The 26,411-nt window shown below is 38.4% G+C and overlaps 1 protein-coding gene across 2 annotated transcripts in view; it reads right to left on the bottom strand.

Moving 5' to 3' along the window:
* Positions 1-26,411, bottom strand: part of NALCN (sodium leak channel, non-selective) — a 244,704-nt gene that overhangs the window by 43,726 nt on the left and 174,567 nt on the right. For both annotated transcript variants that reach the window (XM_049815990.1, XM_049815991.1), the window contains exons 16-18: positions 18,356-18,492; positions 16,465-16,606; positions 2,616-2,689 (exon numbers count right to left, since the gene is read on the bottom strand). In XM_049815990.1, the coding sequence (XP_049671947.1) occupies positions 2,616-2,689; positions 16,465-16,606; positions 18,356-18,492 (353 nt within the window). The remainder of the gene's footprint in view (positions 1-2,615; positions 2,690-16,464; positions 16,607-18,355; positions 18,493-26,411) is intronic.

The following is a 26,411-nucleotide window of genomic DNA, read 5'->3' as shown; positions in this document are numbered from 1 at the left end:
GCTAGAACAGACTTAAAATTCTCTTTTCAGTATGGCAATTTGATCAAGTCAAAGTTGCCTAGGGCAGCTTTACTGTGTAGAGGCATTGCTTTAGATAAATGCTCCTTAATTCAGGTAGACAGAAATTAAAAAGGTGCTGGAAGGAATCTTTCCAGAAGGGATATCCTGAGTTATCTCATATTGTTCTTGGCATAAACTCCATTTCTTCTTTTGTCAGATACTCTGAATAGTTGAGACTCAGCTACTTTTATTAAGGAGCATACCGCATTTACAACTAATGTAAAAATAGGAAAAAGAATCTCTCACGTTTTGTGAGTATGAGTTTTCCTGTGTTCCTTGAACTGAATCCAAAGTTTCAGCTGTAAATGTTATCTTTTTTTACCACTGCTTTCTCTGTTTGTAAACCTCCTTTGCATCAACACTGGCAACAATATGGACACGCTGCCAGTGCTCAGGACCAGCAGGACCCATTACTGGCAATGCTCTCTATCAGCATGCCCACCAGACATACCACGAACACAATTTTCTTATGCTGGAACAGATGCATTGGAGATGTCACAGCTCAGAGCTTATTTAATAATGTTGAGGCAATAACAAGGAAAAATAAACAGTATTTGTTCCTTTTTCTCAGGAAGAGAATAAGACTTCCTCTTTGTAAATGACTTACGAGCAACCCAAGAAAGCATTAAAGGACATAGCATCCCACACTTTCCTTACTTGACAGAAGTTCCCTCCTTTTCTCCGTGTTCCTCAAAAGTTCATTGCTGATCACTCAGGAAGTGGATGGAAAAGCACAGTAAATGTAGATTAAATTAATAGATTAAATAGATTAATTAAAATATATCAATAAATTAGTAAATGAAAACTTTCTTCATCTGCCTCCGAAACTTTTCTTCAGAGGAATCAGGTGAATTGATGAGAATTCCTCCTAGATGGAAAACTTTGGCAGAAGCCGTGCTCTGAAGAACCAAGTGGAAGTCAGCAGGATTGAAATTGGAAGGACTCATTTCTGATTCTGTCCTGGGACCTCTGAGAACTTAGTGAAGTCCAAACAACGGTTTGCTTGGATTCACCTCCCACTCTGCTTCAGACTTCTCCTGAAAAGGAGAAAGTTCGGTGCTGATGGAAGAATTCATCAGAATTCTGAATTTCAATTTGCAGGACTTAATTTTTTCTTCTATCTAAGAAAGAATGGAGCCCCTACAGATGTTATAGTTTTAAAAAAAAACTGTCTGCACGTTTCCTCTAGTATAAGAAACATGCCAAACAAACTGACATTTATGTAACCTTAGAGGTGTCAATAACATTTCACAGTTGTAACATAACACAGAATTTCATTACAAATGTTTCACCGAAACACTGCCATGAAGCCTGTATCTAAAGCCATTTTTTAAAAAGTTTTTTGATTAGGACAAAGAGACTTGTAATTATCTATCTGTAACAGTAATGCCTATAAAATCAAGGTACATTCATGTAACTAAGAAATGCTTACGAATACAGCCCTAAGTTTTGTTAAAATGGAATACTTATGGTCTTGTAGCTACATTTCTCAAAAATGACAAAGAGCATTCATTTGACTTAGTAATTGTTCATGCTTTCATTACCGTCAGTTTAAAGACAGATAAAGTTTCACATTAATTTCTACCATTCTCCCCGTGCTGTATTCTTATAGAGCACTAAAAAGAACTAGAGCTGTAGTATTTCTCAAATGGCGTGTAATTACTAGGCACTTTTCAAGAAACTTCATAATCCAGAAATCACACTGAATTCCTAGTGCACTGCTCCTCATAAAACACTGCGATATTTAATCTAATCCTACAGTTGTACTTCTCAGGTCAGTTATTCCTGTTTATACTGTGTATTTACCTGGGACCACTCATTCACAATATTCTGGAGATGCACCTGTTTTGGTGAGAATGCAAATATATAAAAAAGAACGATCTATAAATTGTTGGCATTGCTAATGGACCTTATATCAATGACAGCCATTCTAATGTAAAACCAACAGTAGCATGAAAAACCACAGCATGGTGTTACCCATATGATAACTTTAGACATGGGTCTTAGAGACTTAGGCTTGCATTATTTACTTACAGTGCTGAGTACTTACTTCATATAGAATACCAAAATGAGTGATCATTATTAAAATATTCAGGAAATCCTTCTACAGAAGTCACAGTTCCGAAATCTTCTTCATTGTACATTTCCTACTTGGAATAAGATTAGCTGTAGTCTATGGTTTCTAGTGTACAACCCCTGTGAATGTTTATGTGCATATATATGCAAGAACTAGGCTGGAAATCCTTAGGCAAAATAACACCGCTTATGAAGAGACATTTTTTGGTTAATTCAGAAGTGAAAAGAGTTGAAACATGATCTCTCCACTTGACAGAGAATTCAAATACATACTGAAGAACAATCTCTCTCTTGTTGCTGTTCAAGCATATAATACAGCCAGAGAAAAGAGCAATTTATCTTTGCTAATGAAGCCAATAGAAGTACTACAAAGGGATACACTATCATAAATATTATACGTACAGTAACATTCATGAAAAACAAGGTTATGAGAAATCAGATGACAGTCAAACCAAAATCAAATCACTGCGGACTCTTACCTTAGAATTTTATTGATTGCTGTCTCTTTTTCCAGAAGGTTTCTTGCTCTGATGCTGAAAACAGATTTACGGAGCTATAAAATTAAGAAAAAGACAGTGTACTTTTTAATTGCCGTAAAATATAGCATGTGTATGTGACAGACCAATGAAACATTATGATGCTGAGTGTATGTAAAATTAAACACATAACGTTCTCTATCATGAAGCTGTTTTTCACAGTCTGTGGCATGGGTGTCCTTTTCCAGGAAAAAGATGGTGGAAAAGATCAAAATGGTCACATAGAGCAAATTCCTTGAGGAATGTTGAAGATCCTAGCCTGATCTTGCAGCATTTGGCCTCCCTATCCCAGTCCCTAGCTAGTTCTGGGTAGAAAGCAGCAGATAGTTTTGTTACTAACACTGATATTATTCTCTTTATTACAGGTTTCTTTTCTTCTCCAGTTGGCCAAGTCACACCTTTGTCTTAATCCCTGCTACTTTTCCTCCACTTTGGATTTTGACTAGGCTGATCATACTCTGGAGATGCCTTGACTATACAGAAAGCCAGCTTAGATGTATCATTTCAGCGCCTAGAGCTAGGTGAGATGAAAGCAAGTCCCTTTTTTCTCCCTGATATATAGCAAAAAATGTGGTGATCAAAACATGCTTGTGCTTATCTCTGGTCATGAACAGCGTTTTAAGCATATCCTTACAAACAGGACTTCCTGAACATTAAATGAAAGGACTGAGATAGATACATAAAACCACAACCACTTAATTCCTAAGTGGTTAACAAACATGGCAAATCCAGGAGCAAATCACAGCTGAAGAATTTAGCTGAGGATTTGCACCTGTGATGAACAGAAAGCCCCTGGCACCTTGTAAGACCTAACTCTGTCAACTACTTGGGAGCTCCTAGCAATGTATGCCTTGTTTTTAATTGATCTGAAATGGAATCTTTAAGCACAATTCTTTAAAACTATTTATTATAAATATCAGATTTGTTTAATTGATCTGTGTCTGACCTAAGGATGTATGTAACAGATTTCTAAAACACTACCTCAGATCCAGACTCATTTGACAAATGATTTTGCTAGAGCTTCTCTCAAGACTCAGGTTGACTCTGATTCACAGTAAAGTGCCTTCCTTTGGAGAAAAACAGAAGTCTAGAAAATACCTTAAAACTTGTTAATTATACTGGCTGTCCTTAATAAAATGGTTACTGCTTTTTAAGCCACACCTGTAACAGCAAGCTACAATCTCTTTCCTAACCCTTGCCTTTTCAAGTGTGGCTCCTTTAACCTTTCTGAAGTCCTAACCCATCTCTGTACAGCCTGGGGAAGTAAGAACACACATGATTTGAAAACACCACTATTTTGAGATTCTGTGAGTTCCTTAAAAACCCTGCAACTTGAAAACTGAAATAAAGTATGCAACACTTCAGAATATAGTTTGGAAAATAAGGTATTGGAATTTCAGTTAAGATTAAAAAAATAGTAACAGAATTGTTGAATATTTGAATATAAACCAAAACATTGTTCCATTGCCTGGATATTGTCAACATCAAAATAAACTGAAAAATCACAGTATGAGATATACCACTATATGAAATATTGTGTAGGGGTAAATATTTCATATATTGAAACATATTTGTACAGGTTTTAACTCATTTGCAGTACCTTAGCACAGGTTTTGTGGATTTATCAGCATGGTACCTTATTATGGAATTTAGATATATCTGACAATGGTGAAAGCAGTGTCAACACTTTCACATCTTTTTTCTTCTAATGTCAGTGAAATCCCAGATAACTGATTTCTCCCCTTATCAGAACTGGAGAAAGAAGCCTCTAAGCACAGGAGTATCTATCCTTTTGCAAGGTGTTAGCTAATAATTTTTTTAGGGCTCATCTAGGAATATTAAACTTCTGGGAATAATGAAGGTGGAAAAACAGTTGTTTTGTTTCAGTTGTTTTTTTTCCTCTTAGAAATAATTGCTTTAGAATAATTGCAATTACATCAAACATCAGGGAAAAAAGTGTGCTGCCTGCTAATGTGTTATGTCCCTTTATTTCTAATAACGATTCTTTGCTTGTCAACATCTTAGAAATTAAAAAGATTTCCAACACAGGAAGCCTTAATTTCCTTCCAAATTTCCAGGTTTTGCTCATCTGATTTCAGAAAAAAGCTGAGGCAAATAAATTTTCCTGAAATTGCCTACAGCTCCCTATCTGGCATAGACCACTTCTTTTTGGTGTTTAAAATAGGTGTTCAAAACACCTTGGCATCAAGCGTGTGGCCCAAGCAGGGCAATCCACATAGGTCGTCAACAAGGGAATGTGCCCTGGGAAAGCAGGAATGAGGAGTCTACTTCTTCTCAAAGACTTTACAGGGCGGCTGGGCGCTTGTACTGATACATTTAGTGTTTCTCCAAGGCAAGTGTTAAACCATCTAGTACCAGGAGGGAAGAAGAACATTTCAAGAAAAGCTGCTAGCAGGTCTAGGCCAAGGGCTACTTATACCTGGCACGGTCATCTACCAGGGACTGCTGAATCCTCCCTCCAGGTAGCAAGACTAACAAAGAAGGAGGCAGTGGCGTATGTTTTGTATAAAAGCGTACTGCTAAATCCCTTGCATGCCTCAGCTGGAAATGGTTTGACCCCCTTTTTGATGGCTTCAGTGAACACCCTAGTCGTCTGTTGGAGATCTGCAAGGACAGCACCGCACTCCAGTATTTGGCCACTGAAAAAACAGAGGTGCAACACCCACAGAGCCACATCCACAGAGTGAAGCAGTAGGAAGAAGCCCATGTCTGGAGCCACTGAGATGGGGGACAGAAGACTGGGTTCCAGTTCCTACTCCCAAAGCTGTTAATGAATTTTATCCAGTGATGCTTAAACAAAAAAAATGCCTAAGAAATCGTGGCAATAGGAAAAAGGACCAGAACACAGGGCATTGCACCAGATTAGTTGTGCAAAGAGTGCGTTTACTTTTCCTGCACTATTTTCCAGAAGGACTAGCTGTGAAACTTGCACCTGAGGCAGTACATCCTTGGGCATTGACCGTGGTCTAAGCATACCCAAAGGACTGAGGCTTAGGTGAAGTTTCAAAGGTTTGTTACCATCCTGTCTGCTTCTGCATTGTGATAGAATTTCGATTGGAGCCAGGTATTCAGTTCTTTAATCCAGGAATACATAAGCTATACTTTAGTGCCTAGGGATCTCAGTGGTCATAAATGGAGCTGATAATACAACCCATGCCCTTGCAAGGATTACAGCTTTTCCAGATGATAGTCCTCATTGCTCTTTAGGAGTTAGGAGTCCTTGCCTCAGCAGAATGCTGGTGAATTTATCTTAAATTTAAAATATCCAGAAGAAGCGATTCAAGATAATATTTTTAGATATGCACGATTGATCCATTTATCCTACTTAAAAAGAGTCAGCAGTCAGTCAAATAGCAACATGCGTATGTCAATATGCGTGTTGAAGAAAATCAAACATTGCTATAGATTTTAAAAATATGTGTCCTTATTTCTATATAGATAAATAAACCAAACTTCTCCCATTTAATATTCCAAATTTGCATAGCACACCAGGCAAATGCAATGGAATTGTACAAACAGAAAATGGGGGTGATGATCAGTATTTTGTTTAATAATGTCTAGATGCTGCATGCTGGTGTAGAATGAGGCTGGCAATTAAAACTTGTGATACCTGCCGGGTTCTTGAATGTTGCAGAAGAAATTATTAGCAGTGTTAATGTAAAAAAGACGTTACTCGATCAGATAATGTGGAATTAAGTAAGTACAGTATACTCTACTGAGGTTATTTTAGGGTATATCTGTTTAGCCTGCTGGTTTTTTTATTACAGATTGTCATGTACTGTGAGGACACCCTCAGTGTATCTTTATTAGCCATTATTTATTTATTTACTTCTTTATGCAGCCTATAAGTACACTCGGTGCAGAAATAACAGTGCCATATAGCTTTCTGCTATAGAGCATTATTTTTTCGCATAAGACACTGTCCTGAAATCACCTAACAGCATCTGATTACTGTTAAATATGTTTTCAACAACACATTTTAAAGAACTCCTGCAGGTTACTTTAATCTGTAAGCAGCAGCTGTCACAGGTCAGCAAATTACCAATAATATTTCCTGGATGAAAAGGTTTTAGATGGAAAGCATGTGCTGCTACAAAACCATGAATAAAGCTCATGCCTTGGTTCCCACATGCCTTTGAGTTTATTTGAACAGATGTGCCTGTAGACACAGAATTAGGAAATCTGCAGATAGTGCTTATTCCACAAGTGCTGGCACCCTTCACTGCTGCTGTTGGCAGGACAGACTTCAGGCAGACAAAATGACTCAGTCCAGTGGGTGTGAACTCGATCTGAATGATCCTATGAAATCCCATTTGTCCAAAAAGACAAGGACAAAGCAATAAACCACTGCAACTGTTGTAAAAGAAGCTACATCACAAAACATTGTTGCTCCACAAGTGCCACCCGCTGCTCTGAAAAGGTAGTGCAGGTATTTTAAATTATTTATTTAGTAGTCTATTTAAAAAATTCAGGCTTTCTACCCTGGAAAAAGAAAATCCTTGGTGTAAGATTAAAAGCAAAGCAACACAGGATGATACCTTTGCTAGGTGAGAGCTAATGACTGTGGACCAGTCCTACAGCCTAGGTGTACTGGCACAGCGCTGCTGACTTCAGGGGTATGTATGCCAATTTGTAACAGCTAAGATATGGCTCAGTGGTTTTAAGATTTAAGAAATGCTATTCATTGTCAAGGTTTTGATATATTTTGCTAGTGACATGTTTGCAGTGCACAAACCCCAACAAGCCGTACATAAAGCAATTGTTTTCAACTTGAATTTGACAGAGAATTGTATGCTATCAACAAGTAAAAACTGCGGTGATGTCATGTATTATTTTTGTATCAGATCACTGCTGAGTTGGCAGAAGAGACAAGCACTGGTGGGTGTTCTGCAACACAAGGTGACACAAGGTCATAAGTAAATAATGAGATAGAAATATCTGAAATATTTGGTTGACAATGGAAAATAAAAAGTGCATGCAATATATTTTTCTAATGCAATTTCTTAAGTGTTATATGAAAATTAGGAATTTTAGCTTAGTGCTGTTGATAACAATCTTTTATAGGCAACTGCAGGACCATATGGGAATAGTCTTCTGTACCATGCCAGAAATTCCACGCAAAGGAAAAAAAAATCATCCAAAGCTTCTGTTTCAGTTTGGAATTTGTTGGATGCCAACTGATGGTTTATGTAGATTGCAGAATGAACAGATTGTTAGGTATTATATTGTTATTTAAACATGTCCAGCTTCTAGGGAAAATATGAAGAGTCAATACAGTAAGCAATATATATCAGAGTGATTTTTAAGAAACAGCAAGGAAAATTTGGGCAGAATCTGTTCAAAGCTTGAGCATTCTATTAAATATAGGATATTTTTGGCCCACATTTTTTGGAGTTTGCTGTGTAGCCTCTCAAATGCAAATATTATTATTTGTTGAACAGCATTCTGCCTATGCATGTTTGGCTTGAAGAGATCGGACTCTATCAAGAATGTGACAAAAATATGAAGAGTGATGGAAGGCCAGACTGAAAGTTGTTGGTAGATACCTAACAAAATGTTCAAAAGAATTTAAGCAGGTTAAGTGACTAAATCCTATAGAAATCGGTGGGGAATTTCTTAAGCTATTTTGAAAACTTTGCTTAATGCCTACAGAATCATGAAAGATGCAATTACAAGGGATCTCTAGAGATCACCTAATACATTTCTTTCTCTTAAAGTACAACAATTTTAATTTGGACTTTGAAAATCTGGCCCTTGGCGAGGTTGTCCTATATAAGAAACAGGCTCACTAAACAGTCAAGAAAGTGGTCTGGCATTAGATAAGTGCCACAAGGAGTCAAAGGCTGTCCCTTTTGATCAGATGTCTAGAATGAGAAGTAGGCATAATCTCCTTAACTCTTGGGAGTCACTGACCTGAAATAGCCTTAATTCCTTTTGTAGCCCTTGATTGCTGCCTGCCTCTTAAGGAAAGCCATGTTCTAATTAGCTGACTACTGGTTTGGAAAATCTACATGTCCTTTCATAACTAAGAACCTTTTTCAATTAAGTCTGAGAATGTGGACAAGGCTAATACTAGCATACACAAAATCCTCAAAGACTTAAAGGGAATGATAATAGTCCATATCAGACACATGGGGGAGCAGCTCCCGGGAGGGAGAAGAATCCCTCTCTTTTACGTCTTGTCATACTGTGGTTGGGTTCATCCCTTTGGCATATCTGAGTTTTTCACTTTCAGTGGTTTAACAGGCAGGTTTTTCACAGAATCATAGAATGGTTTGGGTTGGAAGGGACCTTTAAAGGTCATCTAGTCCAACCGCCCTGCAACAAGCAGGGACATCTTCAACTAGATCAGGTTGCTTAGAGCCCCGTCCAACCTGACCTGGAATGTTTCCAGGGATGGGGCATCTACCACCTCTCTGGGCAACCTGGGCCAGCGTTTCACCACCCTCATTGTAAAAAATGTCTTTACATCTAGTCTGAATCTACTCTCTTTTTGTTTAAAACCATTACCCCTTGTCCTATCGCTACCGGCCCTACTAAAAAGTCTGTCCCCATCTTTCTTAAAAGCCCACTTAAGTATTGAAAGGCTGCAGTAAGGTCTCCCTGGAACCTCTTCTCCAGGCTAAACAACCCCAAATTTCTCAGCCTGTCCTTGTAGGAGAGGTGGTCTATCCCTCTGATCATTTTGGCAAGTGCAGCCTTGGATAGGTTTATTTTCTTCTGTTTTCTATCTTTACTCGATGCAGGAGCCAGGGAGACCTTGGAAAAAGCTAGTAAAGAGGGCTGGGCAGATTACTCATGGCAGCCAACAGCAGGGTGGAAGTGAGGACTCCTGGCCAAGCTGATGTGGTTTTGGTAACACATTCTGCTGGGTGCACAGAGACGGAGGAGAAGGCTCCACTCCATACCTTGAATTGGGGATTTTAAGACCCTACGGTAGATGAGACTGCCAGGCTGGGCTGGACTGGGAAGGGAAGAAAACTTGTTATGAACTGAGAGTTTCAAGTGGGAGGTAACTTGGGTTGGGGGAACAAGGAAGAATGTAACTCCTGGTCATAAAAGCACATGCATATAGTTCCCTTCACTAGAACAAAGCAATCATGACTATATTTAATCAGTTCTTGTGAATGAGTCCTCTGAGTGGGTGAGGGCAACTGAAGGGCTTGGAGAAGGAGATCTGGATTCCTTGGTAGGAGCAGGGAAAGGGAGAGTATAAGGCTTAGATAGAAGGGCTTTTCTGTGACCCAGGCCCTCATTGCCTCTCCCTTCACTCCAAATACAACAGCCCTAAAAATTTTGCCACGTCTGTATTTTGTTTGATTGAAGAAACAGGAGGAGTATGATCAGCCCCTTGTGTTTTGATGCATCTTCACAGCCTTTGTATCAAACCCTCAAAATCTTTTAGTACAAAACTGATGAAGGAGAAAGCTAATGCCAGAAAGAAGTGCTGAATTATGGCCCTTTCTGAAAATGGTGAAGTATCCAGTCCCCAGCGCCTTTCTCTCAGAATGTAATTTAATTGAAAATTGGTCTTTTCCAGGCAGAATTTTGAACATACTAGGTAGATGCAATAGTGACAAAGAGATTTAAAATCATCAGAAGCCGGAGACAGACCATAACAAGGACAGAGTCTTGTTACTAATGCAGTTCTGTCTTCTCTGCTCTAAAGGCAAACATGGTCAGAAAAGTTAAACATTACCAGCTGAAATATGTATGTGGTAAAATACTTAATGAGAAAGTGTCTTTTTCAATAATTGATTATTTAGACACAGGGACACAGGGATATTGTTACATATCCACTTTATCTAAAAATAAACAAAATCTTTAAAAGATGCAGAACAGACAAAGAGGTCTCCTGATTAATTTTCAGAAAACCTGAAATACTGCATTTACGTATGTTAACTTCATTAGAAAGATCTGATGAGAACAGACATGGGACAAAAATAATCTTTGAAAATCAAGTCTGTAATGAGCAAAAAAATGCTGGATCCATAGGCCATTCTCATTCCAGCAGGTAAGATTGTTTTAATGACTTTTCTGAACGTTAGAGCTAGATAGATTTTGGCAATATCCTGTGAATGACATAAATAGGTAAGACTGAAGCACTTGGCTGTGTGGTATACGGAAACTGAAATTATAGACTTGTACTCAGATGCTCAGTAAAGGGAGATTAAGATAAAGTTTGAATTATTTTTGTTGATACTGCAAGAATTACTTTTAAAAAAAAGTAGTATTTATTAGTGTTTAAAAATAAATAACCTTTTCTACTTGCAATTCATGTACAATTACACTTTATTAGTTTCTGCTATATTGAAAATTAATGTGATAAAATTATTCCTTCAAATTATTTAGAGAAAAGAATAATGAGAAACACAACAAAATGCTTTCATACTTTTCATGCCAAAATTCTGCTTTGCACAACAGAATGCCCAAAATAAACTTCAGAAGAGGTTGATTAACTTGGGACATAACTTTATTACAATAAGAAGTAGAAATTTTGGAAATGACAATTTATGAATAAATATTCTACCCTTGGTTCTTTCCTAAGAAGGAAAAAATACAAATTAGGTTTACAAGTATGTCTTCATGCCTGATGATTTTCTGAAAGATATCTTGGGACACCCTCTCTTCAACACTAAAAGCTATGCCTTTGAAAAGCTGAAAGGCTATTTCAGCTTTTACAATTGCAAATACCTTCTGCAAGGAAAAGTCCTTTCAAAATATTCTCTGAATATACATGGTTCTTTTTGCAAGAAACAGAATAGTTAATGAAAGAAGCTGAGCACAGATCAGAAGATGACATTCCGGAAAAAATTGACAGATTAAACAACAACATCTTATAAAAAATAGGTGGCATGTCTCAGCAGCTCACAAATGGAGTATCTATGATGTTAAGCAAACATGTGTTAAAAGTTGTAGGCAATCATCTTGTGTGTTGAATTTATGTGTGAAATTATAAACAGATAAAATCATAAACTTTCCCTGAGGTGTCGAGATAATGATTTCTACATAAACCAAAGGGTGTTATCTCCAAGCAAGTACTGAGGCCCTTCTAGGATGAGGCTTCTAATTGGGTTGATGCTTGTGTTCCATCCCATCTAACTTTAATGGATATCAGCAGGATCATACCTGGGAATGAAGGCAACTAGCCTAAAAAAAGCAGGTGCAAAGCTCAGCAGCCCACCTGCAAGGCAACACAGGTCATCACGAACTTATCACCTCAGTGCTCCAACTCCGCAAAGAACGCAGAATCCAGTGTGAGGTCTGCTGCTTAATATTCATAGTCCTCCATGGTAATTGTTCTGGCTACCTCTGAGGTCAGCGCTCACCTTCTGACCACGATCTCCCGTCATACAGGTACATTCTGCTGTAAGTAGGAAATCAATGGGAGAGACATATGGCATGGGAGGTCAAGCTTTCACAGGGGCTAGACCTTAATGATGGATCTTGCTCCCACAGGGAAGAGGAACGGCTATGAACTTCACTGCTTGCAGAGATGAGAACAAAACTGATACACGTGAAAGGAAACAGAAAGGAAACAGGATGACAGAGGACAGCAAAGAGAAAATATGTTTGCTACTATCCAATTAATCCTACAAATGCAGAAATAAGGGACCTGGCTTGTTTATATTCCTTCAATTAAATGGGAGATGCTCAAAGTCTGAACTATAAAATACATGGATATATTAAATGCTCTTTCACTTTGTTTTGTAATTCACTCCTGCCACTGCTGTAAAGATGCACATGGGTGTCTACATGTTGAGCCATAGGCATTTTCAAAGTTCATTTCATGAGCCTGTCAGTTTTGAACTCAAATTTAACAGCAGTGTGCTGTTTTGTGGGGCCAAAGGTGAGTTACCAGTTCAGGAGCGTGCTCCTCACAACAATTTTCTGCAGGTCTTGTTAAGAGGTGTTTCTGTGCTCCTCTGATTCTAGTTTTGAAGTTAAGGAGCCAAGGCCAATGCTCTACAGCCAACTCAGTTGTGTTTTACCGGACACCTGATTTGTTGTAAATCTTACAGCTCGTTTAGTTCTTTGTCCCCTGAAACTTGCTGTGACTATCCCTCAGGCTCTTGTGAGAGACACCACAGGAGATGTCCTTATTTTCTGCCAACTTCCTTTCTTCTCATCCACCCACTCTCACAAAAATTATGTTTCCATAATTCATCCAGTTCTCCTGTCCAAGAATTTACTGAAATATTGGTTAGCTAAGGAAATTCCCAGCACACTGTGAATAATTTTCATACAAATGTGGAAGTATAGAAGAACACTTCCTTCTCTGTCTCTAAAACTCACCTTCTCCCATATCTACAGTGTTCATTTAAAACCATAACTTTCCCTTTTCATTTTTTAACCCTTTCCTCAGACACCTTTTCCATTAATTTTATAATGGCACTGTCTCCTTATATTTGCCCTTTTTCTGAGCAATCTTCTTTTTTTCACCAGAAAGTATCTTCATGGTACTTTCTACTGCAACAGGGGTATCCTCACCAACCGCGACAGTCCTGGTTTCTCTAATTAGACTCAGAGCTCTTCATCTTATGGCCTGCAAATCACGTCAGGATAGACTAGCTCAGCACACAGCGGGGGAGGTCTATGGCAAGATCAATGGGTTTAAGAAAATTTGCTCAGCAGGACCTCTAGCAGAGAGCAAAAAATGACCATCCTACATTTCCAGCAGCGTTAAGTTCAGAGAACCCCAGAGAAACCCAGTTTTACAAAGTTACAGATAATCATAAACAACTCAATCAAAGCATCATGCTAAGCTGCCTATCAAGCATCCATAACTGAGATAGCCCAGGTGTTGCTGGCATTGGACGTAGAAGAATCAACACGGCACAGTCTGTTTCCACACACACACTCAGACCCCATGCATTGAGAGAGAACTCTTAGGGGAATTATAAAAGGTAAAGGGCATTTTAGATACATTTAGGTATCTAAAAGTAATTTTATCTATTGGTGTTTGGTTAGTTTATTACTTTGATAATAGTTCAGAAATTTGGAAGAGTTAGAAAATCTTCTGGAACTCACTGACTTGACTAGAAAAAAGGAGTATAGCAGAGAAATCTGTTCTTGAAAGCTGTTCTTTTGATTTGGCATAGATGAAAATGATTTCAAACCAATTGTTGTCATGGTTATAGTAATATATATGAATAAATAATTTTTTCAATTATTTTGAGAAGGTCAAATACCTTAAAAAAAAAAAGAATGCAATGAAAACCTACTCCTCTTTTACAACTTAAAACATCTTTTCAAGGAAGTGGGGAATTATAACACTGAAAAGACTTACTCAACCCATTATATAAGAGAACAAACCCCAATTTGCTTTATCGATCATCACAAATTATGGGTCAGATTGCTTTTGAACACAAAACCAATACCATATATAAATAGTGGCAGATTTTTAGAGAAAGAAAAAAAGAATGCTGCTGAAGTGGAAATAAGGGAATGTATGTATTAAGTACTTCCTATCACTTCAGCGGGTGTGGAATGCAGAAATACTGATGTAAGTCCAGGAGAAACTGGAGGAACTGGCCATAGTTCAGGCACCACAAAGGAAGGGCAGAGTCAAATCTGCCAGCAGAATCTCACCTTTTGATTCCACCCTATTTTTTTCATCAACTACAATGCAAAAAAGATGTGAAAAGTTTCTGAAGCCATTGCACTGCTATCAGGAGCAGCAGGAACGCATCCTACTAGGCACTGGGATTAGTAAAATGTTTGGTCAGGTTTCTTTTTTGACAAAGGAAAGTGAAGTATGCATGTAAGTTTTATATTTAAGTGCAACCAGTCATTCCAAGCTTGTTTTAAGGATAAGATATTTTTAAGAAGATTTGCTCATACAAAAGTGAGGTTGCCTTGGCAACTGTAACTATAGAAAGCCAGAGTAATTACTTTCACAAAATCCTTCCTAGTGCTTTCTCCCTCTTAATAGGAATGTGTAAATACCTTGTTTTAAGCTACATTTATCAGAAATATTACTCATCATTGATTCTGCCCTTATGGCACAGGAATCCAAAGGTATGTGCTTAAAGCAGGTAAAGCAGGTTGAATAGTGCAAAACCAATTTGCAAACACTTATTTCAATTCAAAAATGAAAGTCAGATTATGCATATTTGCTCTTGGAGGGAAGTGAAAATTTGAAAAGAATGCAGCATTCTGTTTTCATATTGCAATATCTCATTGGATAAACTGTGCCATGTATTCATCTATGTTCAAAACCAGTAACGATTCACTTTTGTGAACAGCAGGCAGAAGGAATTAAGATTGCAATCTAATATACCTAACTATATTCATGTAAACAGATCTACTGAATCATTGCACAGCTCTGCATTGCATACTGTGGACTTATCTGTGTGGCTGAGACAAGTTTAAGGTCTCTGTTCATCCCTTCATTACATGGTAGAAATGTACTCTGATTTCCCTGATACAGTGTTTGAGATCCATCATTAGTGATATTTGGTATAGTTCTGCTGACCCCTAGGCTTGTCATTTAATAACTTATCCAATTTTTCTGCTGTGCTTGTTAGAGTAAATGATGTCCATTTAGTCTTGATTCCTATGGCCTTCCTTGTCTGATAAATAGTATTTTACCACACACCTCCCTCTCAGCCCATGCTGTTCAGCTTTGGCTTACTGATGTCATAGAACACATTGGCCACAGGAATGGGTTCCTCCACTGAAACAGGGATGGAAATAAACAGTAGTTTGCAAACTGTCTCTTTTCATTCATTATCAGAAGAGTATTGTTTTCCCCAACTGTGCTTCCTGCCTGTATGAATGCTGTCCTGAGTTATAGTTGCAAACCACATGCTAGGAAAGACAGAGTTATACTTAGTAACTACAATATGTACCCTCATTCTTCTCCTTGTCTGTGATTCTGTAACTTAAAATGTATTTACAAACCCCTGACGTTAATATTCAAACAGGATTTGAGCACCCTGTTATGAATACTGAAAGGACTTTTCTTTTGTCTGTTAGAATGTCACAAATAAGTTACATGATATTATAAGTGATGAAGAAGTGGTATCAGTGTAGATGCCATGAGAAATCTGGGAAACCAGTATCTTCCATGATGCACATGAAGATTTTTTCTGCCCCTCTATTTTTGCAAGGTGCCAGAAGTCACACACATTTACTTATGCTGCGTCATCATTGCCATCATCATCATCATCATCATTCCAAGCAGTCTTGATATATTTCAAATCCAACTGTCCATGCCAGTCCGGCTGGGAGACTAGCAGCATTTAGCACAATGGGTATCAAATATATGTGTTCAGCATCTGTTTTCTAGTGATTCCCAGGCCTACAGAGAGGTTAATGTCCTCTAAATAATTAGAACAATTCTTAAGTTTTTACTCATCTCCAGTGATTACACAGAGACCTTGCTTCAGTGAAGTGTGTTCTCAACGTTGTAAGAGTATCAGGGCACTCAAAAATCCAATGCAATATTCACAAACTTTAATTTTCCACTAGCTTCTCAGTGATTAAAAGCAAGACTACTTAAAAAAATAGCTTTGTAAGATGGATGCATTGAACAAAATTATGTATCAAATCCTCAATTTTGAAGTCAAAGGAGACAGGAAAATTTAAACCAAATGAGGATTTGCTGTAATGTCTGTTTTAGGCTAAATTAAACACAGCCTTTTAGCCTGTGTTCAGTCACCCTGGCTTATGTTCACTTTTAGGTAGTGTGACAAACCGAATAATCTGAGGTCTTTCCTCACAATACTCAAGGAAAGACATATACTGCCCTATACTCTTCATTTACCTTTTGATCAATGTATTTGTTTTCTTCAATTGCTGATCTTTTAGAGTGGTCACATGAGGAAGAAGATGCTGAAGGAAGTCTTCGCAGCAAACAGCTGGTGTCTTGTTGCTGGCGATCAATAAACTGCTTCATAAAACTTTCCCTTGTGAACAAACAGAAGATATTGATGGATTAAAACCCCAGGAAGAGTTAATATTTCGTTTTCGTTATGACACATCACAACCCATTAGTGCTAAGATGGTTAAACTCCAAGAAGAAGTTGCACTGGGCTATAGATGTATAAATGGACAGAGTGACGAAACAACTGATAAAACTGAAATTCACTTATTAAAGAAATCCATAACTGAACTGAGAGGTGGGTGGCCTGCATGTACTGTCAAAGAAAATAATTTTATTCCTTTTAAGATTTATTTATTTATTTATTTACTTACCAGTTAAAGTGCTAAATATTTGAAGTGCCTTTTTGCAGTTTTCAGCTCTTTTGAGCTCATTAAACAGCGAGTTGTTACTTCAATGTAAATCAAACACTGATATAATCCAAAGGAAACATACTCTCCGCAAGAAATTCTTTCCCGAAGATTTCAAACAACATCTGTTCATGTAACTGCATTGAATGCCAGTATTAAGGCGCTTCAGCAATTCTGTGCTTCACATATGCCATGTTTAAAATGTAGAAGCATTTCTGTTTACAGCAAATGTACATTTATCTTGCTTTATTTTAAGTTTAGTAGAGTTGCCCTATTTTCACTGTAAATTGACTATGTCAAAACCAATTTTTATCTGGAGAGAGAGTTCTACATAGTACGATAGCTTCAGATTTAAAGATACGATTTGCTAGTGATAATTTGAGGTCCGTTTCAGTAGTTAGCATCACCACGTATTAGTCTAGAGTATGCTGTGAAAAACACAGCTAGAAAGAAATACCAAAAAAGACTAAGAGTAGGAGAATAATGCCCTCAATATATAACCAAACAGTATTTTGATACTAAAAGCAAAACACCTATGACTGCTTCCTTGAGGTTTGGAAGGTTGTTTTTCCTGACCCTTCTGACCAGCATTATTCCTGTCATTCAGCTAAGATGATACAAACAGGTCAAACCAGTTGCCTTAGCTTCCTTGTGAGTTTAATCAAAAGAAATATAACCTCAGGAGACCCACGCTGCCATCTTTCACACCATCCTTTCTCCCAGCATGTGCTTGGTGGGGATACTGGAATGGGCACGGCCAGGGCACCTGTTCGGTTAGCCTGTGCTATTTCAGCGGTCTTAGCAGCACACGCGTGCTAGAGCAGCCCTTGAATTTCTGTAAGCTTTTTTTGGGGCCACGTCAAGGGTAATTGTACTGTAACTGATGATCTAGTAGACATCAGTTCTAGATCTAGGGTCTGATCCTTTGTTAAGGTGAGTTTTACAGGAAAGTGGTAACTATGCAAATACAAAGAGGGGACAAGGTTGTCACAGAGTAACCAGTATTGCATGGCCTGTGTTATCGCCTCTAATAATCATTAGATGCCTGTTGACCTTAGTTTAAAAAGCTACATGAGAATTGATTAGACTGTTAGTTGTCTATGTCAGCCAAGAATCTAAAATACAAATGGGAGTGGAGAAACAACAACACACTTTTCAATCATATTGTACTTTTGTTGGTTCCAGCCAATCTAGTTGCTTTCATGAATACGTTATAAGGAGTGCTAGGATTTATTTTTTTTTCAAAAGTAAAAAATGCAGTAAAACCGAAATGTCACATCCTTCCGATGCCAATGTTAATTCCATTTCACTTCTGATTTTTCTGAACTATCTGCCTAATCCACAAGCAAAACAGTTAAATATTTGGGGTGCTACATGGCACCAGACAAGTTTACAGTGTACTAGCAAAGGAAATATTTCAATACCTTATTTTTGGAACTGTGAAATCTGAAGGCAGCTTGGAGATTTTCACCATTTGTGGCCTGTTTGGAAATTTTTCAAAGATGCGTAGACGCAATGGAAGCTTCTCCTTTGTATCTGCATTTGCTTCACTTTGCTTTAGCTGAAAACAAGGAAATGAAAAAAATGACAGAAAGGGAAATTTTGCTCTGTAATATCCCAGCCTTGGTTTTCAGAATCCAAACAATAAAGGCAATCATTTGAAGAAACAGAAGATGGCAGCAAAGAACTACAGAGGGTAAATTTGATACTCAAGAGTTTATTGGTCTGCTTGTGCTAGAAGCTGACAAATACTAATACCATGCCTTTAATTGAAAGTCACAAAATGGGAGGATTGCTAATAATTTTAATTTTAAAATACGAAGCATATTAGTGTCCTATTCAATATTCTTATTTCTATGTTTTCTTCACAGATCTCTAACACTTTATCAAGCAAATAAACCCCCCTGATCTTTTCTTATTAAGCACATCTTTCTGTATATGCTGACAGCTCTTCAATAATCAAATAGAACATAGCATTTTAAAAGGGAGCAATTTTAAGGGAATCCAGCTCTCAGAACATGAAAATAACAGGAAAAATACATTTAGATGAGCATTATAAGTCATAACAAAGGACTTAAAAGAATCCATCTACATCAGCAATTCTGATACCGAGCTGCAGCAAGTCACATAATGAATATTGCATTTATAAGTATCCATAAACAGTTATTCCATGGAATATCACACATCTAAGTACAGAAAAGGCAGATACATCTATATGGACAGACGATGGCTAAATCTAATGATATAAGATAAAAAAGATATGATATGGAGATATGATTCCTGAATTCTGATTACCTTACGTAGCAATTCAGTTTTGTCATTCTGTAGTTTGTGCAACAAAATACCAAGCCAAAAATAATCAGTGAAATTCATTTTTGCATTTAAATGGTACATGTACTGCATACTATTTCAATAAGCATGCATCTAATGGAGATTATTTCAATTCTCCTTTTCCCACCTGCTTGTGAGCACAGGCTTAGAAGCTTACATTTTAAAACGGATTTTCATCAGCAGCACCTGCAGGGAATACTGCTGATAGACATCAGCTATAGATTTTTACCAGGGGCAATTGCCCAGGAAGTTGAATGGAGTTTCAACTCTCATTTGCACTGCCTCCCACCGCACGCTCCCACACCATGCTATAGAAGAGCAACTACTCTGCTACACTGTCATGCTATCAGCAACATCACCACTTCCAGCCACAGGACAGCTTAAACTGATGATCATTTCATATTTGTTGGATATAAGTTGTCATGTGGACAGAAAACTGTTTGAAGAGCTACAAACAAAGACTACTGATTAATGGTAAAGCACTGAGCCAGAATAGAAGGGGAATATTGCATAAATCTGTATTATGTCCAGTCCTATTTAATTGCTTTATTAATGATCCTTAAAAGGAAGAAATGATGACATTAATGAAATTCACTTGATATTAAAATGTGAAGGTTGCAAATACCACATTGGACAAGGAAAAGGACAGATTTTGAAATAGGGGCAGGAAATAACAGACCGAAAAAATTCTAGAGCAAGAATAAGAGCAGAAACTAAACAAGAACTTGTACTTCAATACAGCATCAAAAGGCCAGTTTGGGCACCAATTACATTACCAGCCAAAGGCTATGCTCACAACCAATCTCTGTTGGTTAGGCATTATATAGGTACAGAACGTAACATAAATGGTACAGAAGTCCACTGCTCCTCTCTGTGCTGCTTTGAAGAGACCATACCTGGGTATGCATTAATTTATAAATACCATTTTACCAGTCTCATACTGACAAGCCAAAATAGTGTAGAAGAGAGCCATGAAAACCAGGGTAGAGCTACATAAACCAAGTGGGGCAAGGGAGAAAAAAGGAGAGAAAGACTAAAGGGGCCCAATATTTACACTACACCTATCATAACTGATAATAAAGAAAGGGGAAGGGAGACAATGTAAACTTATGCAAGAAATACTTGAAAACAAATTATTTCAAGAACATAAGAGTACCCCAAATATAGGAATGAGAGGGTAAAATTAAGAAAGGGAATTTCTAGGATGAGCATAAAGATTACTATCCTTACAGGGAAATCTCTGAGTGTTCAGAGAGGTCTCTGGAGAAAAGTGCCTCATCATTTCAAATTCAGACTAGACAGAACCCTTGAAACACCAGAGTACTGCAGAAGGAAACTGCTCACTGACAAGCAAATGAATTGGATAATCTAACAGGGCTTTTCTGCAACCTTGTACTGTTGAATAGCTTTGGGAAGGGGTGATTTTTAGAGGAAAAAAGATTTCCAGTTTCTGCCGTTTGCTTTTTAATAAGAAATCATCGCATAAAGGTGCAGATTTTGGCATGGACAATGTCTCTTACAGCTGTGAACTCCTGCTCACAGAGATCAGTGTATACAGAATAGAGAGCATATGATAGATTACGATGTTGTCTGAGGTCTCGGTGCAGAACAGATCAGGGAGACCTTGGAAGCAGGAAACTGTATAGTTCAAAGGGTAAGCAAGGGGACAGCAATATCCCCTGTCTAAACAGAAGAATGATTGAAGATAGGCTTTAGAATAACCTAAAGTCAAAGCAGATCTATAGAATATCTCCAATTACTCATGCTGTGATAATATTACATACTGGGGAGTGTGAGGCATTTAGCTTCACTGAGTTCTCTATGCACTTAGGGTGTAATTGTTGCTCCACATGACATACATCCTATTTTGTATTGCTGCTTAAAACCTTTACATTTCAACTTTCCTTAATGCATAACAAACACACATATTTTTAAAGGCACAGGACTATGTTGAAATGTGGCAATGATGGTGCAGAGTGCTTCAAGTAACAGCTAAACCCAAAATATCAGAACATTTTCTCTATGATTTTTATTTTTTATTTATTATTATTACTATTGGCAAGGAAATGCACACTGGCCTGATTTACTCTGCATGGCCCTCGATCTCCAGCCCCAAAGAGCCTACTGGGAACAGTTCACCAACATTTTGTCAGCCTGGCCTGGCTAAATTCTCTTGTGGCTGCTAGAACGGTAAAAAACATTTACGGCTGTAAAGCCATAGAAGGAATTTATGTCTATTTCCACTATTTCCATGGTGCTTGAGTTTATAGGGGCAGATTTAATGGCACAATACATACAGTACAACTGCGTGCTCTGAACCTAGATCAGAAGAACTTATCCAAATAGTACATAAATGGTGAGGAGTGGCAGAGAGGAAATCTTAATTTTGGACTCCAATGATAGCTTGAATAATACGTTCAGATCCAAGTCCCTGAAATCCAAGCTGTCCCTGATCTGTTGACATAATTGTCTTAGATCAATACAAAAGACAGCTGTGAGAAAGGCAGACTAGGTGAAGAGAGCATAATTTCCCAGAAAGGCATTTTGTATCCATTTGGTCCGGAGCAGTTTGAAGTCAATCCCCCAATCCTCAGCACTTGCTGTTCACTGGTTTAGTTTACAGGCTGCGTTGGTAAGCACAACAGATTCTTCTTGGAGGAAACAAACCCACAAGTTCCACCTTGGTTACACACAAATGCACTGCAGGCACCGAGACTGACTTAAGGATCACAATTAATGACCGGTCCTTAGGTTGGCGGCTTCAAACCCCATGTGTGATAGGGCACGTAGTCCGGTGTGAGACTGAATCTCTTCTGAAGCAAACCCCTCTGAACTGCACACACTGTAAATGTGGCAGCAGCAGCAGCAACTACTTCATTGTACTGACTCTCTCCCATGGCGCAGCCCAGGTGTTACATAGTATGATCTCATCCGTACTACTTAATGCAGCTTCAGCTGTAAATTTATTTGTGACTTCAAGGCTTCCTTACAAAAAGGTGATTGCTAAAACCAGCTTTTAAGATCTGAGCCCTTAAAACTGAAGAGAACCTGTAAGTGGTTGTCCTAAATACACACATTAGCATGGGTGGTGGTGAATGTGGAAGACTGGGAGAGAGGCAGGGGCAATAAAAGAGAGAGCCCATGATGACTAGTGAGAAAAAGGGGCAGAGTTATCTTTCTAACTCAGATGGACCCTGGCTGTGGTCAGACAATTGTGCTGGGATGGTCAGAAAAGCAATCACTGCCCTGCTGGAGAGAGCAGCCTTCCCAGCAGGAAGGTGGCGTCTCCCACGTAACCACACCGGTCCCATCAGGCCAACAGAGCCCACCACGAGGCTGTTCACAAACCATCCCACCTCTGCCAGCTACTAAAGCTTTCTCATCTGTGCTTCAGAAATGAAAGTGTTGATGTTTAAAAATTAACCCCCCGCCCCGCTATATTACAGTATGTTGAGCCACACAGCATACACAGCGTTATGTAGAACCTGAAGAGGAAAGTAAGGCAATAAATGGCGGTTCTTGATTTTTTTTATCTTAAAACATTGTAGTACTATAGTCACTCATCTATTAATCACTGCAAGTGTGGTCTGGGTGAAAGTAGTGAGTTCTTTTAAAGTGCACGCTGCAACTTCTTCAATAGCAGTGACCGGAGTTGCTGAAAAAGCATTAAACCAACCAAGCAGCAGGATCTGATGAGGAGAGCTGCGTTCCCACAGTCTCTGCCTATGTTCACCAGCACAGACGTGCCACAGTGCACTTCAGATCTTCAGGTGAATGCAGGGCAGTGCCCTCCAGCCCACATCCTCCTCTGCAGACGCAGGATGCGAGAAGTGTCTCCACATGCAGAGGTCTCATTATGGACTCAGGTGGGAGCCGGCAGCCTGGAACATGGAAGTGCTCCGGGGTCTGGTAATACGATCAAGATCACTGGAACAGTTCAAAGGGCTAACTAAGGTGAGTATCTCTTAATATCACCAATTTGCATTTAGAGACAGAAACATCCTTGAAATTAATGTTCTTGGCAAAGCAAAGCGAAAGCTCAATTTAACACAGTCATTATGACTGAGTTTCTAAGACACTGACACTCTGGTGAGAACACGCCAAAGGAGAAACAGACTTAACCATAGCCAAAGGGATAAGACCTACCCTTCCTAACTTTTTGTTTTGTTCTCTATTCATTTAATTCTGATCGTGGAAGAAGAGCCAGTAATGTGCAAAACGTAAAGAGTGAAAGATGCAGTTTTCATATGGTCTGTGAGGCAAGTGTATGCAAAATTCACTTAAACGCTCTGCACACATTTCAATGAAATTAAATGATGATGAAAAATTTACTGCAATGCTCTAACTCTTTCATTTTAGTGGACAGTTTTCATAACAGGCTGAGATCAATCATGTTCAAAATTAAAAGCTTTGCTACTGATGTACACACACTTTATTTAGGAACTGGCCAGCTGCCCAGAATAATTTCATGGTGACTGAAAAGTTCAAACCTTTTGAGAAAGTTCAGGGGGTCTCACTACAGGATAGTTTTAAATTAATTTTGTTTGGTACATTATAGTGCACTGCTATATTTCAACATTTTTCACTGCAAATCTCCTTTGGGCCTGTAACTGAAAAATGAAGTGACTATAGAGTATCTGTGTTACACTCTTCACAGGATAAGCTATGTGCGCCAACACCAAATACTTTGAGCATGAAAGTGCACGGAGATGAAAGACATTACAAACTGATACCAGCACCCATCCAACAGTTTTCCAGAATTTTTTCCTTATCCAGATTCTCAGATTTACCATCACCTTTGGCTTGTCAAAAGGAGCTCTGAATGAAATACAAGTAATTAGCATTAAATGACATGTAAATTAAACAACACAAAATAAGGAAGGCAGATTAAATGAGCCACTCTTTTCCTTTCTGTTATTATTCTGAAATCATATAGACATGGTAAATTTTTGGAAATGAATGAGCTATACTAAAAGAAGATATGCATATGAGTAAGCTTTCACAGCCCACACTCAGCTTTGGAATCAATTTGTATCAACATTTTTGTACCTGCATTTGATTTAAAGTGCAACACAAATCAGCTGTTCAGTTACTATTATTTACACCTGCAATTCCATTAACAATGAAGAAACCCCTCAATTTTGTTTGAGCAAACTGCACCATGGAAAAAAGAAGGTAAAAACCAATCTGGAAATTAAGGTAAAAAAAACCTGACAAATTGAATTTGGGTAAAAGTAACACTTGTAGTGCTAAAAAGCAGTATTTATGATGTGTAGATCTTATGTCTATAGTGTTACATAAAAGACTGCCAAGGGCCGAACCCCTTGTGTAAGGTCAGATGGTACCTGCTGACTTCAACCATAGTTCATATTTGGCTCTTGGTTCCTCTAGGTCCTGTGTAGTGGCCCTGAGACATAATTACAACAGTTATTTTTCCACAGGTTTTCCAATTCTTCAAGGCACCTGAAACAACGTTAAGAGCTTTGATGCGCAATTGTCCCGAGCAGCACTTCTGTAGGATGACATTTGGGTTGTGTATTGCCTACTTTGAGAGGGAGAAGAGCTATGAGTTTGGCTGAAGGTGGGACAGCATGACAGGGCTGTGTGGCTTAGAGTCCAACCTGGTGAGGCCTCGTCCGTGCTTTCTTTGAGAGCAGTCCCTCAATCAAAATATTCCCTGAACTACACCAAAGTATTGTCTGGGAGAAAGTAGCCAGAGCTACAGGAGAGAGCCAGCAGTGAGAGAAGAGTTAAGTGGCGTGCACAGACAAGGGGTTAACGCTTGAGCTTGCTCTCTTGTCCTCTTTTTGTTAACTGCCTAGATGTACCAGTTGTGAATTTTGCCCTTCGGGCTCACCTAAACAAATGGGGACATTGCAAGCAATAAAAAATTCTCCCACATAGGGACTGTAAAACAGAACCTAAATTGATTTTAACCACATTCTGCGCTGCCTTGGGGATTTTCAGTGAAATGTACCAAAAAATATGATTACAGTGATGCTGGCATTCACAGTAGAGACAGCACTGTTCATAATATAAGGGTAAAATAAACTGAAAAAGTTCCTGGCAGATGGAGGAACAAGATTACACATATAATTCTCATATGCACAAGATTTGGTTTTTTATAAACAATTTTTCTGTGTCACAGGGTTTATATGCTGTGTGTAGTACAATTTGGTGCTGTGACTGCTATTTCCCAATTGTTCATTTAAATAACTTTTTCGTCAATTTTGCATGAAGTCTTCCAAATTAATAAGCTATTGAGTAAGGTTTCACAAATGTAGGTTTTTTAATAACTTCCTTCCAGTAATTGTAGCTCCTATCAGTTCTTCAGGAACAAATGCTGCTGACAAGATATGATTGCAATTCAAATGGTACAAAACTCCTCTAGCAAAATTTGGCTAAGATTTAGTCCATTTATCTAATAGAGGACAGGAATCCAGTGTGCCAGAGAGTTTCCCTTTGATTAACTGAGATAAATAAGATGAATTTTTCACAGCTATTACTTCATACTGTCTACAGACTCAGGCAAACATTGCTACATCGATTACACTTTAGCCATATTTCCAAATCTTTTTCCCCTCTGCAGTGGCAAGAATTACACCATTTTAAAAAACATGCGATCTGAGATTCTGCGCAGTCAGTGTCCATAATCAGGGCTCCAGGAATGTGCTTACCAGACCAGATTCAACCTCAGGTACCTACCTGAGGTAATTAAGTTATGGTTTTCTTAGTCTCTATAGCCACAAGTGAGGAAGAGGCACTTGTAGAGGTCAGTTCAGATCTCGGCCTGGCTATACCCTTCAGACATGCTTATCTTTTCCCATTGACTACGTTGAATCCAGTATGTTCTTTAAATCAGATGTGTGATTCCCAGTGTTAGGTAAGATGAATCTAGGCCGTAGCATGTATGATGGTATTCATCTCAGTTAATTATAGTTGTCTAAATGTGAAGTACATCGTATAATCATCTAGGCATTTCCTATATTTAACTGAAAAAGGTATCTCCAGATATTGACTCATCCCATACTAACACATAAGTAAGACAAGCAAGATTAGGGTAACTCCTTCACTGAATGTACAGACAGTATAAGGTTACATCCATACTAGTAATGTATCAGGGTGTGGGCCTATGTGGTGGTTTGACCT

Source organism: Accipiter gentilis, chromosome 13, assembly GCF_929443795.1.
Source record: "Accipiter gentilis chromosome 13, bAccGen1.1, whole genome shotgun sequence".
Taxonomy (NCBI): Eukaryota; Metazoa; Chordata; class Aves; order Accipitriformes; family Accipitridae; genus Astur; species Astur gentilis.
Note: the sequence above shows the minus strand (reverse complement) of the source record. Positions and strands in the feature narration are given on the sequence as shown.